General features: G+C 36.3%; 1 protein-coding gene across 1 annotated transcript in view; it reads right to left on the bottom strand.

Moving 5' to 3' along the window:
* EYS (EGF-like photoreceptor maintenance factor) overlaps positions 1–20,161 on the bottom strand; it is a 1,804,868-nt gene that overhangs the window by 688,344 nt on the left and 1,096,363 nt on the right. Inside the window, 1 exon segment of the mRNA XM_089333540.1 lies at positions 7,894–8,044. Coding sequence (XP_089189666.1) covers positions 7,894–8,044 — 151 coding nt within the window.

Genomic DNA, 20,161 nt, shown 5'->3' with positions numbered 1-20,161 from the left:
AAATTTACCTAAAGGAAATGAAATCAACATATGAAAGAGATCTGAATCCCGATGCTTGTTGCAGCTCAATTCACAATAACTAAGATCTGTGATCAGCCAAAATGTCCATGAACTGATGACTTAATAAAGAAAATGTGGTACATATACAGTTTGGAATCCTGTCTTACAACAAAATGGATGCAACAGGAAACCATTATGCTTAAACATGCCAGTCACAAAAATACAAATATTATATGTTATCCCAGATTTGTAGTAATTAATAGATAAAGCACAAAAAAGTAAGGTTTATGAGTAAAATTGACATTTTGAGACTTGATTATTGTTTTTAGCCTTTGTCTATACTTTTGAGGGACAGTTGTTTTTCTACTTACTACTTGTTGACTTCTTTATTTTGTGGAAGATTAAGCTTGTGATTATAAAATAGACTGAAAGTATGTCATTGTAAAAATTAAAAGAAATATAAGTAATGAGGAGAGAGGGTGGGAGCATGGGTGAAAAGGAGGGTAGGGTGGAAAGTATCATTATGCTCTTAAATCTGTATATATGGAATACATGAAATGTATTCACTTTATATAAATAAAAAATTGAAATAAAAAAGCTAAGTAAAAATAAATGTTTAGTTTCATGGAGTAAGTCATGTATTGTTTAAAAACACTTCAGTCCAATATAATAGTACACACCATTATTTAAGCATTTTCTCTTTTTAATTTTGGTGATTTACTTACATGTGAAGAGTATCATGTTTCCATAACTCATTTTATATTATCAATTTCTATTTGAAGAAGAAAAAAAACTGCCAAGGGACTAACAATAGTGTTTGGTTTTTTTCTGTAATTATTTTTCCTTCACATTTAGCATAGGGACTACCTGGTACTGTTATAGCTTGATTAGCAATTAGGAATTAAATTTTGATCTTCATGTAATTTGAACCCAAAAGCCAGACTCCATTCACTGAAAAGCATGAAGAATTAAAGACCTACCAAGAAACATTCTTTCCAAACACTACAGACAGGGCATTTACTCTCAGACCTTGAAAGATATTGTCATTTATGGTCATCTGGGAATGAGCGTTTCACACTTCAAGCAGGCAATGGAAAGTGTCTAAATGTTTCATTTTCTTCTCACTTACAAGCTGTGTGTGCTTTCCTTAGAGAAAGTATTAAACAACCTGTCATCAGACTCTGACCATGTGGAGGGTCTCTGACCAGTGAAGAAGACATTCTTGGACACTTAGAGATTAGAGCTAAGTCTAAGTTAGCACTTACTGTTTTGAGGAATCAACTATAGTTCTTTCCCTTGGTGTTCTTTTTTTCCTTTTAATTGCAAACCTGTTGTTTTTAATTTTCTGAGCACTGACAACCCACTGTGCTTAAACAGCAGCTCTTAATCAGGACACAATAATTAGATAGTTAGAGCCTGCATGATACTAAGATATGCGGAAGTGTTGCCTTGCACAGAAACAGGCTGACAACACTGTTTTTTTTTCCTGATTCTATCTATCATTTCCCTCTTATTTTTTTTAAATTCTAGATTTGTATATAATATATACAAATTTTAAAAGCATACAATGTAACTTTTCAATACATATACAGAGCTTCAACTGACCATACCAAGCAACCAACACTTCTGTTTCCTTATCTTTTTGTGTGTGTTTGTTATGATTTTTGTGTGTGTGTTTGGAACCTATAAGTTCCCCTCTTCCAGTTCCTTATTTGGATTGTTTTACATCATCATTAGCCATAGTTATCCCTCGGTGCTGTAACATACAATAACTTGTTAATATTCAATCTATCGTGTTTACACAGTCACTGTACAATCTCCTCTCATCTCCCTCCCTCCATGCTTTCCAACTTTAGCTTCTAGCAATCACTATATTAATTTTGATTAAATATATATATTTAAACATTTTTGTTTTAGTTATTGCATGTAAGAAAGAACATGTACTGTTTTTCTCTTTCTGGTGTCTCATTTATTTCACTTCACAAAATGACCTCCAGCTCCATTTATTTGGCTGCAAATACCAGGATTTAATTTTTTAATGGCAGAATATTACTTGTGTGTGCATATACCATTTTTTCCTTATATTTTCATTCATTGATGGACACTTAGTTTGATTTCATATCTTGGCTTTTGTGAATAGTGCTGCAATGAACATGGGGCCCAGGAATCTTTTTGCTATGCTGTCTCATTTCTTAAGAAGATATACCCAAAAGTCAGATAGCTGGGTCATATGGTAGGTCTATATCTAATTTTTGAGGAATCCCCATACTATTCTCCATAATGAGTGTTCTAATTTAAATTTTCATCAGCAGCATATGTTTCCTTACCTTCATAACTTCAGCAGCAGTTAGTATTTTAGACAACAGTCATTAGTATTTTTAGTGATAGCCAGTCTTTTTTTTTAGATTTAATGACAATATTTTTCTTAAATATTTTATTTATTTATTTGGATCATCGAGTACAGATACACATGAGAGAGAAGTCTTCCATCTGCAAGTTCACTCCCCAGATGGCTACAATGGCTGGAGATGAGCTGATCCAAAGCCAGGAGCCAGGGGCTTCTTAGTCTCCCATGTGGGTGCAGAGGCCCAAGCACTTGGGCCATCTTCCATTGCTTTCCCAGGCCGTAAGCAAAGAACTGGATCAGAGGTAGAGCAGCTGGGACTTAAACTGGCATCCATATGGGATGCCAGCACTATGCCACAGTGCTGGCTCCAATAATAGCCATTTTACTTGGGGTGAGATTTATTTCATTTTGGTCTTGATTTCCTTCATGACTAGTGATATTACACATCTATTTACATATATTTACTAGTAATTGGTGTTTATTCTTCCCAGAAACATTTATTCAGATCTTTACCCATTTTGAAATTGAATTTGTTGTTGAGATTCTTGGGTTTCATGTATATTATTGATATTAATCCTTTGTCTGATGAATAGTCTCAGATTTTTTTCCATTCTGTTGATATTGCTTCATTTTGTTGATTGTTTTCTTTACTGTGCAAGCATCTTAATGTAATCCTATTTGTCTATTTTTGGTTTTGTTGTCTGTCCTTTTGGGGTCTTACCCAAAAAGTTACTGCTTGTGTAAATCTTTTGGACACAAGCCGGAATCTGCAATGTTGACTGAAGCTGAGACCCCAGCTAGTAGCTCCGACAGGTGTGTGTGTGTGCATGTATGAGGGATCACACCCACCAAAAATGGGCATGTTCGGCCTGAAGCAGGTATGAATTTGGGGTGCTTGCCAATGCTGGAATGTGCTGGAGAAGAGAGCTGGAAGCCTTAATGTGTGCACTCTAAGAAACAAGCTAACACAGGCTTGGGCTTTAAGACCAGAACCCAGGGGCTGGCGTCGTGGCTCACTTGGTTGATCCTCTGCCTGTGGCACCGGCATCCTTTATGGGCTCTGGGTTCTAGTGACGGTTGCTCCTCTTCCTGTCCGGCTCTCTGCTGTGGCCCACGAGGGCAGTGGAGGATGGCCCAAGTGCTTGGGCCCTACACCCGCATGGGAGACCAGGAGGAAGCACCTGGCTCCTGGCTTTGGATTGGCGTAGTCTGGCCGTAGCAGCCATTTGGGGGGTGAGCCAACGGAAGGAAGACCTTTCTCTCTGTCTCTCTTTCTCTCTCTCTCTCACTAACTCTGTCAAATAAATAAAAAAAAAAAATCAGAATCCAATGTGATCATTAAAGCCAAAACTTGCTGGGCAAGGGAATTTCACAGTCCTGAAGTGTGTGTGTGTGTGTGTGTGTGTGTGGTGGGAGGTTGTGTGTGTGCAGGTTCCCAGAACATGGGTGGGCTTCGGAAGAGAGCTATAGCAGGCCTCATTCATGCCTGGCATGCGCTGCCTTTGCTGGAGAGGGAGAAATGCAGGGGAACTGCCAAGTCCACAGAGGCAAGTGTCCTGACTGAAAAGGTTTTGGAAGCAGGACCTGCTGAGATGGGTCACCTGCCCCACGCAGTGCAGAAGACTGCTTGTGCTAAGGTGCCACCATCAGTGTCACTGCTGGATTCAGTGGGGTCTGTAAAGCTGAAATCTGTTTTTCAGCAGGGTTGAAGATCTGTGAGGTCTTATATTTGTTCTTGGAGTTTTGGAAGAAACATAGTGACTTCATTTTCTTTTTTTTCTTTTTTCTTTTTTTTTTTTTTTTTTATATTTTTTGACAGGCAGAGTGGACAGTGAGAGAGAGAGACAGAGAGAGAAAGGTCTTCCTTTGCCGTTGGATCACCCTCCAATGGCCGCCGCTGCAGCCGGCGCACCGCGCTGATCCGATGGCAGGAGCCAGGATCCAGGTGCTTTTTCCTGGTCTCCCATGGGGTGCAGGGCCCAAGCACCTGGGCCATCCTCCACTGCACTCCCTGGCCATAGCAGAGAGCTGGCCTGGAAGAGGGGCAACCGGGACAGAATCCGGCGCCCCAACCGGGACTAGAACCCGGTGTGCCGGCGCCGCAAGGTGGAGGATTAGCCTATTGAGCCACGGCGCCGGCTCGTGACTTCATTTTCTAATGCAAAATTACTTAAGATACTCCAGGTAGCTGCTCTTGCTGGGAACCAAAGTCTATGATGATTGCAAGTCCTGTTCCTTCGTGGATATGAGGTCTGCTTGGGACTCTCCCACTGAGCCTCTACCCTGTAGTGGGGGCCACACTTGCCCATGAGGCCAAGATCTCTGCTGCTACCACACTTTATTTCTCTTTTTATGCTGCTATTCCAAGTCTCTGTGCCCCATAGGCTTCCTGCATATACTTGCTGAGTTTCAAGTTTCTCCTTTTGGCGCTCACCTGCTGTTATTTACATGTTATTTTGGTTCTTCTCTATGAAAATGACAAACAGTAGCCATCTTGGCTCCCCTATGATTTCCCTTTTAGTATTACCATAATCTGCATACATTTTTATAGGATGCTTGCAATCATCATTTAGTACGCAGGGATCTAAGTGTATGCCACGCAAACATTTTTTACTCACATACACAAATACACACACAGTAACTGTGACACTGTAATAGTATAAGAAAAGAGTAAAAATCAATAAGGGGCTGACATAAAATCTTTTAAATGCACTATGCTTAACAGGGAGGAAAAATCTGCTTAGTTGGCTGCTCTTTTAATTTCAAGGTAACTTCACTAGTCCACACACTGCCTGTTGCTATAAATCTGATTGCAACAATGTACAGGTTCCCTATAATAGCAGAAGAAAACCAGTTTTCAGTTAATGCCAATTCTTCCAAACAAGGTCTTGAGAGAAAAAGACTTTAGAAAAATAGTTAATTATTATATATCTCCCAAACTCTAAAATTCTCTTCTAACCTACACCCAAATTTTTCTTTTAGGTTTCTAGATAAAGTAACCTAAAAATCACACTGTTGTGTTTTCTATTTCATTTATTTTTTATCACATTACTACAGCTTGATTTCTGTTCTTATTCTCCTAAATTTGTGGTTGATGCTTTGTAGGAATGGTGTCGAATATGGATGGGTTCCTTTGGGAAATGTCATTTTTTTTTCCTTTTGTGACATTTTGCCCTTGTTTTATTGCCAAATTCTCTATTCCTTAACCACTTTTGTGGGCACTTTCCTTAATCCATTCTTTGGATGCTGATCCCTGATCCTCAGCCCTCTGTACTGTTTATAAAATCAGTTCAATGAGTGAGTATGGTTTCCGTTCTCACCTGCACAGAGATTCCCACAACCATACATGGAGGATCTCTCATGAACTCAAGGCCCAGGTTTCGGATAATTTATATTCTATCACAATATCCCACTGACAGGAAAGATATTCAACAGGAATATATAGATCCATTGGTCTAATGGATTAATAGTGATTGATAAATATTGGAAAAATCATCTCTGTCCCCTGTTACCTCAAACACAAACTTACCATTTCCCCATTGTATAATCTTGTTTTCCTCATATTAAAAGTAATATTATAGGGCAGATGTTTGCCCTATATTAATTTATACTTACAAAGTTAAATTCTGTATGAGAACCTCTTTTTTTAAAAAAAATTTGAAAGTCAGAAAGACAGCACGTTCTAAGAGACAGAGACAGATCTCCCATTTGCTGTTGGATTACTCCTATCCCTCAAAACAACTGATACTGGGCCAGTTCCAGGAACCAAGAACTCCATCCAGGTGTCACAGATGGGTGCCAGGAACCCAACTTCTTTAGCCCTCATTGGCTGCCTCCCAAGGTGTTTGTAATCAGGACATTGGAACTGCAACAAAGCAGAGCTGGGAATCAAATCCAGGTCCTTTTCATATGGGAGACAAGCAGGCCAAATGGTAGCTTAACTACAGCCCCAAGTACCCCCCACTAGAAACCTATTATTTACTTGGGAAAATATATACCTAGCTATGAAATAAGAGATCAATCAAAATCTAAATTACTAAATATTAATTTACATAAGTTTTAAAAATATTGTATCCAGAGGCCAGTGCTGTGGTGTAGTAGGCTAAGCCTCCACTTGTGGTACCAGCATCTCAAATGGACGCCAGTTTGTGCCCTGGCTGCTCCCCTTCCAATCCAGCTCTCTGCTATGGCTTGGGGAATGCAGTGGAAGATGGCCCAAGTGCTTGGGCCCTGCACCTATATGGGAGGTCCAAAAGAAGCTCCTGGCTCCCGGCTTTGGATCAGCCCAGCTCCGGCCATTGTAGTCATTTGGGGAATGAACCAGCAGTTGGAAGACCTTTCTCTCTCTCTCCCTCTCTCTGTCTGCAATTCTACCTGTCAAATAAATAAATAAAATCTTAAATAAATATTTCATCTTTTATTTAATTGCTACCTTCACTTACAAAATGGAGATTGAACCTGAACCAGGTAACAGAAACTTTCCTTTCCTTGGTATATAGAAAAGGAAGTGAAACAGAACATTTTCTAGACTTGCTGAGCTTGTAGAATGGTTTACTTAAAAAAATTCAATAAAGCACATAAAAATCTGCTTAATGATTAATCAATGTACTATTGATGGGGTAAACCTGAATTTAAGATAATTTCTTCATGTTTGCAGATATATACCTAATTTCATCAAAGGCATTTGTTTCACATCAAATAAACGGGTAATTTTTTATTTATGAATATTTGATTTGAAATTTTATCTTGTGTATTCCAAACCTATAATACTTATAGCAAGTAGATTCGTATCCATTTGTATTACTTGTGGAAATTGGAAATAATAAGAGTTTATATTTCCAATAATATAAAAACCATATGTTCAAATATGTAAATAGAGTTTCAAATATAGTAAGATGAGATTCATAAATGTAATAAGTTATTAGTGGACTTAACATACAACCTTAAATTTATAAAGCAATTCTATGAAGTAACATAATCAATAATTATGTAGTCAATTTATCAATAGCATTTAAGTCAACATGCAAGCTATTTTCCTAAAATACAACCTAATAATGAAGACAATAAGCTAATTATCTCAATGCAAATTTAGATAGCAGGCTGAAATCTGCACAAAGCTCTAAAACAAGAGTCATTGCATTTTACTGAGCCCACAGGGAACAGAAACACTTAATGGTTTTCCAGTTCCATATTTTGAATCATATTCTTAGTGTGGTATTAATTTGACCCACTGGAATATCCAGTGAAAATCACTACCTTAGGTGTGTACAAAAGTTCACACTCTTAATGTTATCAGGAAATATAATACACATACTATAGTATTAAGATAAAATAGTTGCTATGGGAGTAATTCTACTTAATGAGAACAGTAAGCTGTTACTACACTTGGGTATGATAGATAATATATATGTATATGTTAGTAGACTATCTTAAAATTTTATTTTGAAACCATGAAGGTAACTCTACTAATTAGAAAATGTATTGCACATTTTACTTTTTTAACAAAATGAAATAATTTGTAGTTTTAAAAAAAATCAACAAAATACCTGATCTTTTCCATGAAGATGTGGTGACCCACCAATAAAGACAGATCCTGATATTGGCAAAGGTTTTCCAGATAAGGGATGGGTAGTTTCGCTGAATTTTATAATCCTCTCTAGAATAGTCAATTCAGCTTTACATGGATCCAATTCTTGCCTGAAACCATTTAGGAAAGAAATTTATGATTTTAGCATGTATTGTATAAACATTTGTCCAACCAATTAATTAAGCTATTACCAAAAGAAGAAAGATTTAAGTAAATACATTATCTGACCATAAAACCAACAAAGCCAGAAGTAGATTAATTTGTTCTAAATTAAAAACACTTAGAGCTTTCAGTACAAAGTTAAGTTTTGACAAAATGACAAATTATAGCAATCATGTAATGAAATAAATAAATCCCGATAATAAACAGATCTTTCCCAATACTAATTGAAGTGATAAGAGTATAGTGTGCTATTTTATTTTTTTACATTATTGAATTTTCTGTATGGGTGAAAAATATTGAAAAGAAACAAGATGGATTAAAAATGTGGTTTTGTAGAGTAGAATATATATTTAAGGTATAAAACATAAATGTTTTTCAAAGTAATTTGTTATAGACATATAATTTATTCCAATGAATGTATATAAATGTTTTAAAAATGAACACATGAAGTATAATTCAGAAACTCAGTGCAGTTATTTTCATGTGCTTATTTTTATAAAGATGAGAAAAACCAAATACTTCAACAATAGTTTAGCATTTAGATATGCATGCCTCTTCTACTCTAGCCATATGTTAACTAATCCTTGAATCCATGGATTGGCAAACCACTGCTCAAGGGGGAAATCTCTCCTGCTACCTCTTAGTAAACAAAACTTAATTGGAACACAGCCACATGTTTCTTTATATATCCATGACAGCATTCAAGGAAATGTTGAATAATTACAACAAAGATTCTTAGCCCAAAAATATATAGCATCTTACCTTACAGAAAAACAATGCTAGATCCATGACTTAATTATCTATTTATCTGCCAAGATAATAGTGCATATCATAAAAGACACTCACATAGCATCAGTTTGTACATGGTACTCTGTGTCATAGGGCATTCTTTATTTATACAAACTTTTTGCTAAATTATACATAAAAAGAAAGGAGGCTCTAGACTCTATGAACATATCCAAATATAAAGTACCAGTCAAAAACAAAATACTACTAGCTAGATCCTCTTCTCTCCCCACATACATACACAATCTCATGCATATGAGATTTAATTCATGTAAGTGGGATAGAGATACAAAGGTACAAAAACGGACGTAGAAAAAAGAGGAAGGGCCAAAGTTCATGCATAGACACACACACACACAAACACACACACACACACACTAACTCATAGTTTTATATCCAAAACAAAGTTGAAATGGATACAAATGTGGTTTTGCAGAATAGAATATATTTTTAAGGTATAAAAAATATTTTTCAAAGTAATTTGTTATAGTTATATAATTTATTTCAAGATATTGGAAGATAAGAAAGCTCTGTTTATTATCAGGATTTATTTATTTCATTAGGTGATTGCTACAATATGTCATTTTGTCAAAATTTAACTTTGTATGTACTGAAATATTTAAGTGTTTTAAATTTAGAACAGATTAATCTACTTCTGGATTTGTTGGTTTTATGGTAAGATAAATTATTTACCTAAATCTTTCCTCCTTTGGTAATAGCTTAATTAATTGGTTGGACAATGTTTATACAGTCTATACTAAAATATATACACAAAACTCTTCATTCAGCATTATGCTTTTAATATTCATTTTTGTTGGGACCTGCACTGTGGCACAGCGGATTGACGCCCTGGCCTGAAGCACTGGCAGCCCATATGGGCGCCGGTCTGAGACCTGGCTGCTCCACTTCCAATCCAGCTCTCTTCTATGACCTGGGAAAGCAGTAGAAGATGGCCCAAGCCCTTGGACCCCTGCACCAGCATGGGAGACCCAGAGGAAGCTCCTGGCTTCTGGCTTCATATCGGCACAGCTCCAGCCGTTATGGCCAATTGGGGAGTGAAGCAGCGGATGGATGACCTCTCTCTCTCTCTGCCTCTCCTTTCTCTGTGTAACTCTGACTTGCAAATAAATAAAATAAAAATCTTTAAAAAATTTTTCATTTTTGTTATGGAATTGAGTAGTAATTTGTTCACTTTCAAAGTACAGCATTGGATACATCAAAAAGTATCCTAGTGTTGGTGTACATTTGAATTGTTGCTATTTGAGGGCTATTATGAATAGCACCACTATAAGCATGTTTGCATATGTTATACTATACACATATATGTGCATTTCTGTTGAATATTAACAACAAATTTAGAATTCTCTTTATGTTCATGATATGCTTGAATGTTTTTCCTTCTTACATTTTTACTTTGTCAATGCTGTCCTTCAATATTTTGTTCTTTTCATTTATAACAATTGATCAATTTTTACTTATTAATTAGTATTTTGTTGATTGTTGTTGTTTCTGATCTATCATGTTTTTGGAAAATGTATTTTATTGTTGACATTGATATCTTCAATCCATCTCAGATTGGTTTTTATATAGCTGCAGTCATGTATCAATTTTTCCTTTTCCTTATGGAAATCACAACTGAATCAGGAACACGAGTAGAAGAAATTCTATTGATTACCCTTTGTTCTGCAATATCACTTCTGTTATAAATCATGCCCATATATATATGGGTCTCTTTGTAGACTGTATATTTTGTCTCATTGATCAATTTTTCTATCTTTGAACCAATATATCAATGTCATAAGACTTACTCTAAAAATACAGTATTTACTTCCTGGTAGAGTAAGTTTTCCTACTTTATTTTTTCTCTTTCAACATTGTTTTGTATATAGAAGTATGTATATGTGTGTGTGTGTGTGTGTGCACTTGGGTCCTTCCTCATTTTTATTGTTCCATTTTTGTAACTTTGTGTCATTATCACACTTACAAATATTGATGCTATCTGTCTTGATAATTTGTATAGTAAAAGAGAAAGAAGGAGAAAGCGAGAGAAGGACAGAGGGAGAGAAAGATTCAATCCATTTTTTGATTCTCCAAAGGCCTGCAACAGCTAGGGCCTTGTCAGGTTAAAAGAATTCCAATCAGGTCTCCCACTTGTGTAGGAAAGAGTCAGGCACTTGATGCATGTGCATTTTCCCTGAAAAAAAAAAGTTTCAGAAATTCTTTGCATTCTCCTTTTATCTGTATCATAGCATAAACCTAACAGATTAAGTCTAGGTATGGCCATACAGCTGATATTGAGGCTTTGATGATGAAAGTTTTGAAAACTTTTTTGAAAAGCTTAAGGATAATTCCCTATATTAAGAACATGAAAGAAAAATGTGTTGAGCATTTTTAGAACTCACTTGATATACTTAGAGTCTGTATTTAGAAGCAAACTAGATTTTTTCTGGGTTAATTACTTCTTACAATTAAATTGTTAAAAATATCTTAGGAGGATATGGCTTCCAGGAAACTATTCATTAAATGATAAAAATAAAAAGCACAACCATTCAGCTCCAATCATTCTGTAAATTTCAATGTTTGGAAAAATAGCTTGTGTAGTTTTGCAATATTACAATAGCAATAATAATTATTCACTAACATTTTTTCTAATAAAATCTTTCCTTGTATGTTGTGAAACAGATAATACCCATTAAGATACCAAAGATATTTGTTTGGACTTTGGTCCTATCAAATGAGAGGATGACTCAGAAATAATGTATGAACTCTACTGGTGATTTTTTTCCCCGAGTACAGAAACAGTATAAACTCATTATAAGCTTTTATAAAAACAATAAATATATTCAATCAGCATTTAATCAAATAGTAATCACTAGTCCTTTGTTGTTTAATTTTTACATCAATATCAATAAATTTTAGGTCAATAACTATGCATCTGAATCAAGATTTTTTGGTCTGTACAATTATTTCTTATAGAAATATATTGCAATTTATTTAAATGAAACTTGTTATTGGATATTTGCTTTCCAAGATTTGGAAATTATGAACAACTATGTGATATTAACATTTGGAAAATAATCTGACCTTTTTAAAATCATTTCCTTATGAAGTGTTCCTAGAGGTGAATTAAGTCAAATTATAAGCAATTCTTTTTTTTTTTTTTTTTTTTTTTTTTGACAGGCAGAGTGGATAATGAGAGAGAGAGAGACAGAGAGAAAGGTCTTCCTTTGCCATTGGTTCGCCCTCCAATGGCCGCCACGGCTGGCGCGCTGCAGCCGGTGCACCGCGCTGATCCGATGGCAGGAGCCAGGTACTTCTCCTGGTCTCCCATGGGGTGCAGGGCCCAAGGACTTGGGCCATCCTCCACTGCACTCCCTGGCCACAGCAGAGAGCTGGCCTGGAAGAGGGGCAACCAGGACAGAATCCGGCGTCCCGACCAGGACTAGAACCTGGTGTGCCGGCGCCGCTAGGTGGAGGATTAGCCTATTGAGCCGTGGCGCCGGCCTATAAGCAATTCTAATGATTTACTATTGAATTGTCAAGTTATACTCAAGAAATTGTTCCAGTCAGCAAGATTAGAAGCAGCCAGGATTTTCTTTCTTTTCATATCAATATTCACAAGATCAATCAATATTTTCAATACATTGCCTGCATGAATATTCTTTTCCATGGAAGAAATACATATTTTGGTAAGTGAACTTAAGTCTGACACAGAAAGGCATATGCCACATATTCTCCATCAAGCGAAGAACTCAAAAAATGTAATCAAATATAGAATGATAATTACTAGAAGCTGGAAGTGTTGGGAGGAGAGAGGGATATTGGGTAATGGGCACCAAAGCAGAGTTAGGTCTGTTGGTGACTACGCTTCTCAATGACCTATATTTTCTGAACAGACAGAAGGTAAAGCTGGAGTTTCAATCATAGAGTAATGAAAAGGAGAGGGAATTGTTAATTATACTGATTTGATCAGACTACATTGTATATATGTATTGAAATTTCACACTGTACTCCATAAATGTATACAATTGTTGTTGTTAATCAAAAGAAAAATGTAGTATGTTTTAAAAAGTACAGCTAAAATATCTGAAAAGATAAGTTTTAGCTTATATTTTATTTTTATACATAGAATCAAAGATCATTATCACTTCACAGTCAGATGTTATGAATTTGAGTATTAGCACATATTTTTCAACATACATTTACGATCTTTCAATGTGACTTTTGAAACTGATTGACTATTTTAGTACCACAATTTTCTTTAATATTTGTTATGCTGAGTATTCTTTCTTATAAGTCGTCCTCAAAAAGAGTTTCTTCACGTGTTAAGAAGTTCATAATTCAGCACCTAAATTATTCTATTTAAAAATATCTGTGGGGATTTTATTACAATTAAATGTTTAGAGTAAAATACATTCTATATTCTAAAATTTAAATGGAAACACACATGCAAATATATATATATATACACACAAGTGTGCAAACAATACCTGCACATATTTATCTGAAATACTTATATGAAATACAAAGTGTTAATAGAATATGTAATATAATATAGTGTTAATACTAAAATTATGAAAATTTAAAAATTATGAAAAATGAAATACATATATTAAACACATATATGTATAGTGTTAATACTAACAATTAAATATTTTATTGTTGTAAAAAGAGAAACGGCCATCTTTTTATTGAAGCATCTGTGTTTATTATAGACTCAATTGTGTTGTGTAATTGTTAGAGAATAACAATGAGAAAATGAGGTAGATATTAATTTAATATGCAATTGTCTTTTTAGTACAGTCTGCACTAAAATACCATTTATTTACACTATGAAATACTTCAGAATTCACTGAGAAAAATGTCATTGATCTTTACATGATGAAGATGATTTTGGTGGGGAAATTAATAATAATGAGTATTATATATGTGAGATTTTGAGTGGGGGCAAAAGTTGTAAAAGAAGTGAAATGGAATTTTACAGGTTTTGTCTGTCTATGATTGAGAGGGAGATATGGGTTCAGTATCAGCTTATTTGGATTTCTCCACATTGAGCATGTGGAGTACATTATGTTCTGTACAAGATCAGTGATTCATTTAGTGTAAGGTCAATACTATGAAAGAGGACATTTGTGGGATAGTGCTTTGGGGTAGCAGGTTAAACATTCATGGTGCTGCCATCCCACGTGGCCACCAGTTCCAGTCCCTGCTGCTCTGCTTCCTATCTAGCTCCCTGCTGATGGCCTGGAAATGGACTGGGAGATGGACTAAGTCCTTGGGCCACTCATCCATGTGGGAAACCTGCAAGAAGCTCCTGGCTTTGGATTGGCCCTCCTTTGGCTGTTGCAGCCATTTGGAGAGTGAACCGTGTGATGCAAGTCCTCTCTCTTCTGTTTCTTCCTCTCTCTGTCTGTAACTCTGCCTTTCAAATAAATAAATCTTAAAAAAAGAAGAGGACATTTGCTGTGTCTTCACTGTGTCTTCACATTCATAATAGAGTGCTGTATTTGGCAAACACTATAATAGCCTGTGTGGAAGCATTTTATAGAATATGATCTGAAACGTATTAGGTGTTTCATGGATGGTTGACAATATTTTTCTTTTGAAAACACTGTACTATATTATTTATTAGAGAATATCTTACAAAATGCTGAAAATACAATACAATATTCATTTATCTTGGAAGTAACCATTATTCTAAATAATTTAAAACATATTTATTTTATAGTTCTTTCTCCAAAGTGGAAAATATATGAACTTTTTCATATTTTATCTTCTTTGTTAACTTAATAAAATTATAGATATATTTATGTTATTACATATTATTTTAAACTGTTAATTTTGATGAATTCATAATATTTATTCATGTATTTGTACAATGATTTATCTTTAACATTTCCAATTACTAGGTGTTTGGATGTTTTCACTATTTTACATTAAATTACAATATACCCCTATTCTTTAAATCCTAATAGAATTCATTTTCTTGTATAATTTAATAGAAATTGTATTACGTAAACTTTTTAAATAACACCATTGTCTATTTGTATATTTTCATAATAATTTTTTCTTGATTTACTGTCTGACATGCGTAGCTTTAATATGTCAGCATCATTAGACTATAGATCCAAGTTATTCAATTAACACTAATTTAGGTATTGCTCTGTGAAGGAAATTTGGTTAACATAATGTCTTTTTAAGTACAAGGTATTACATACATAACATGGGTGGACCTCATCCAGTCAGTTGAAAGACTTTAAGAGTAAAACTGAGAGTTTCTGAAGGAAGAGGAAATTTCACCTGTACTCCTACTCCAAAATTTGCCACCTGTTGGTCTGTCCTGCCATTTTTTTTACCTGTCCAGCAAGGTCTCACAATCACATAGGTGAATTCCTTGAAATAAGTATTTTTTAAGAAGTTTATTCTCATTTTTTTAAAATAAGATTTACTTATTTATTTGAAAGGTAGAACAGCAAAGAGAAAGGTAGAGACTATGACAGGGAGAGGAAGAGCAGGAGAGCAGGAGAGTGAGACAGTAAGGGAATCCTTCATTCACTGATTCACTCTCCAATGGTCATAACATCCAGTGCTGGGCCAGGCCAAAGCCTTGAGTCAGGAACTCCATCCTGGTCTCCTGGATGGATGGCAGGGGCCTAGGCATCATCTGCTGCCTTCCAGGGTGCATCAGCAAGAAGCTGGACTGGAAGCAGAGCAATCTGGACTCCACTGGCACTGATATGAGATGCCAGTGTCACAATGGTGGCTTCTCTTACGGCATCACAATGCCAGCCCTTATTTTATTTGAAAGGCAGGGAGAAAAGAAGAAGGAGAGGAGAGGCGAGGCTAGGGGAAGGGAGGAAAGGGGAGGGGAGGGGAGGGGAGGGGGGGAGGGAGAGAGAGATTCCATCTACTGGTTCACTCCCCAAATGCCCACAACAGCTAGAGCTGCATCACGCCCAAGTCAGAACCCTGAACTGAAGCTGGGTTTCCCTGGACCAGGGACCCAAGTACTTGAGCCATAATCTGCTGCCTCCTGTGGTGCACATTATCAGGAAGTTGTATCAGAAACAGAGTATCTGGTACTCAAATCAGGTACTCTGAAATGGGGATGCAGGGATCCCAGTGGCAATCCAGGCATGACCATAAATCAATCTTCCTCTCTCTCTCTCAATTTATTTCTTTGAGAGGTAGAGTTACAGAAAGAGAGAGGGAGAGACAGACGGAAAGGTCTTCCATCCTCTGGTTGACTCCCTGAATGGCCACAACAACAAGAGGTGAGCCCATTAGAAGCAAGGAGCCAGGAGCTTCTTGCAAGGCTCCCATGTGGGTGCAGGGCCCAAGTACTTGGGCCATCTTATTCTGCTTTCCCAGGTCATAAGCAGAGAGCTGGATCGGAAGTGGAGCAGCTGGGACATGAACCGGTGCTCATGTGGGATGCCGGACCAACAGGCGGGGCTTTGCCTCTCTTATTTTCTCAGTTTCTATTCATTGTCACAAAGGGTGATCTGCTTCACCATCAGAAATTTTATTGTCTGTACACTAATTCTGCAGGCTTTCTTCTTTAGATAAATGTGGGGATGTTTTATCTTCTTTCTAAAATTCTTTATTGCTTATTCTTGTCTTCACAGATATTTTGGAAGTAAGTTACACATTGCAAATGAATATAAGACAGCGTATCATCTCTTCTCACACACCTAAGCCAGAGAACTGGCAGTTACGTCGAAAGAAGAAGAAAGGTAAGTATGGCTCCACAATAACAAGGGAAACCATCAGGTTTTCTTTGTGGAAAATGCAAATTCTAATATTTCATTCAGCAGGGGTGTTATTTTATTCAAGAGACACAGTTTTTAACAGCAGTCATATCTTTTCCCTTAGGCTTATTAGAGTCGAGGCAACACTGTTCTCATTGTGCTCGACTGAATTTAACAGGAATTGACTGAACGTCGGAAACTAGTCTTACAACATTATTGTTTAGCATTTGCTGATGAAACAGTTTGCCTAGCGTACTATGCAGTGTAAATATCTTTCCATCAAGGCTTTTCAATGTTTTCTCTAAAATAAGTACACAGGGTGCTTAAAGGTCAAATGAGTATAATGGATATTTTTACATGATTATAAATATTTAAGAACTCTCTTGAGGACCACTGGGGTTTGAATACCTTTAATTGTTCTTCTCCCAAACTTGCAGTGATTGCCCATATTTGTCATTTGTACTCACATAATAATCATTACTCTCCACTAATTAGGACCTGGCAGAAACACTTTGTGTGTCATAAATTCTATCCATTATATTTAGTTATTCAAGGTACATGCCAGGAAAGGTCAAGTTGTTGCTGAACACTAGAGAGATGTGGGTGACCTACTGCAGTATTATTTGCATGGTAAGTATGTCTTTATATGGCAGATTCTAAGCTTTTACACAGCTGAGCAAAGACTAAAAGGCAGAGATGAAACAGGCCAATCTTGGAAATGTATCATCAATGTAAGACAACAAACAACAAAATTCCATGCTGTTGAAAATCAGTTTCTTCATCTGAGTGTCTTGACTATTATAAAGGTGTTGGTTAAGAAATAAGTATGAATTCTATTTTATGCTTAAGAGAACAGTTTTTAAATTTCTTTTTATTTATTTGAGAGACATAAAGACACAGACACACACACACGCACATACGCACACACAGGAAGGGGGAAGAGAGAGAGAGAGAGATTTATTCTATCCATTCCATTCAACTTCAACCAATGCTTGTAACAGCCAAGGCAGAGTCAGACCAAAGCAAGAAGCTGGGGACTCGATTCTAATCTCCCATTGGGTGGCAGGGACCTAATCACTTGAGTCTTCATCTACTGCTTCCTAAGGTGTATATTAGCAGAAAATGAATTCAGAGTGGAGGTGGACTCAAACCCATGCACCATGGGATGTTGGCATCCAACTTGTGTGTTAACTACTGGACTAAAAGTTCTCTCAAAACTATTTTTGACAGTAATAAGCTTTCCTATAGAATCTTGTGTGTGTATTCTATTTAATCCTTATTGAAGAAGACACTGATTTAATCATGTGGTACATAGTTTACAGATTTTATAAATCATAAATTTATTTAGTCATAAAAATACAAAGAAATTACTATACAATTACAACAATAAATCTATCCTTTCAAGAAATGAGAATCTAGGCCCATAAGTTACATAAACAAAACTAACAGACATAATTTAAATGTTTGATGCTGATGCATTATTTTATCTGACCAAATTGCCTAAGACAAATGGAAATTAAAACAACAATGAAATATCACCTCATTTCTGTAAGAACTGCAAGGATAAAAAGGAAAAACATGACAAGTGATGGTGTCAATAAGGCCAAAAAGGAATCTTTGCACATGTTTGATGGGAAAGTAAACTAGCATGGATATGGTATAAAGCAATATGGAGTCACCTCAGAAAATAGAACTACCACTCCTGGATATGCAGCCAAAGGAAATGAAATTTTTGTGTTGAAGAAACTTCTGCACTCATATGTTTATTTCAGGACCATTTATGTAGCCAAGAAATAGGACAACCAAAATGTCCATCCACTATTGAATGTTTTTTTTTTTATTATTATTTTTTGACAGGCAGAGTGGACAGTGAGAGAGAGAGACAGAAAGATCTTCCTTTTGCCGTTGGTTCACCCTCCAATGGCCGCCACGGCGGGCGCGCTGCGGCCGGCGCACCGCGCTGAGCCCATGGCAAGAGTCAGGTGCTTCTCCTGGTCTCCCATGGGGTACAGGGCCCAAGTACTTGGGCCATCCTCCACCGCACTCCCTGGCCACAGCAGAGAGCTGGCCTGGAAGAGGGGCAACCGGGACAGAATCCGGCGTCCCGACCAGGACTAGAACCCGGTGTGCCAGCGCCGCAAGGCAGGTTGAATGTATTTTTTAAAAAGGGCTATATTTACACAATGGAATCCAGTCTGAAAAGGGATGAAATTAGGGCAGTTACGATGCCAGTTGGGAGGATCAGATCTGATATTGGAATGCCTGGGTTTGAGTCTTTGCTCCTCTAATCCAGCTTCTTGTTAATATATACCGTGGGAGGCAGTACTGATGAATCAGATAGTAGAATATCCACCACCCAAGAGGGAGACCAACGCTGAGTTCCTGGTTCCAAGTTTCAGCCTAGTCCAGCCCCTGCCATTATGAGCATTTGTGGACTGAATTAGCAGGTGGGAGATTTGTTTTCTCTGCCTTTCAAGCACAATGAAAATAAATAAATTTTTTAAAAGAATGAAATTCTTTCATTTGTGATAACAAGCATAGAAAGAGAGGCCATTATGTAAAGAGACATAAGCCAGGCAACAGAACTACAAGCACATGATCTCATTCATATGTGGAATTTAGAAAAATTTCTTAAGCTCCACTTATCGTTGAAAATATTTCCAATATTTGCAGCTTAACTTAATGAACTCTTTAACTTCTTATACAACTAAAGTATTCCATTTTTTTCATTCAATTGTCTATTGTTTCCTCTTCTTATGAGGTTGCTTGATATTTGTTTTGTCTCTGGTGAAAAGATAACCTCTCAATTGGCAGTTATGACTTATCCATGTTTGATTTCTTCATGGAGCTTAGGCACTGGCCTGAGAAAAATAAATTCAGAGTTTTTAATTCACTGGCTAGTCTCATATTGGAAGTAAGTGTGATTCTAAGCTAGGACCTTTTTCATAGACAGGAAATCCACCAGTTGCCAGGTGCTTAAATGCTACTTCCTCTGTGACTGTAGATTGGTTCTGGTCTCTATGATAGGATTGGATCATCCCTTTGCTCATGGGGCTTTCTACTGGCAGAAAAACTGTTTGCACTCATTGAGCCATGGTTAGATTTTCCAACAATTAGGGGCAGCTGAACAAATAGTAGCTAAAAGCTTTGTATTTAATGTTGAAAATACCATGGAATTGAGTTGTTTCCTGGATAATTTCAAAGTATTATTCTAGTTGATCGTTTCTTTCAGGGTATATTCTAAGGAACCATGTGAATATATGCATGCTTTCTTTGTGTTTGTAAGTGGAACTCAAGTTTATTCACATCATGTTCTGCTAGAATTTCAAATCTTTCCACTGAATAAGTGGATTGTAAAATGTATTTTTGCAATTGTGATTGAGATTAAATATCAGTGATATGGTCAATACTCTAAATCAGTTAAAGTGGTTCTAATTAAATTATATTTCAGGAGCTATAAAATAATAGTTAATACTAAAATAATTGACATTAGATTATGAAGTGCTATGATCAATGATTAAATTTAAT

The sequence above is a fragment of the Oryctolagus cuniculus genome, chromosome 5 (assembly GCF_051225735.1).
Source record: "Oryctolagus cuniculus isolate XC-2025 breed Fujian yellow rabbit chromosome 5, ASM5122573v1, whole genome shotgun sequence".
Taxonomy (NCBI): domain Eukaryota; kingdom Metazoa; phylum Chordata; class Mammalia; order Lagomorpha; family Leporidae; genus Oryctolagus; species Oryctolagus cuniculus.
Note: the sequence above shows the minus strand (reverse complement) of the source record. Positions and strands in the feature narration are given on the sequence as shown.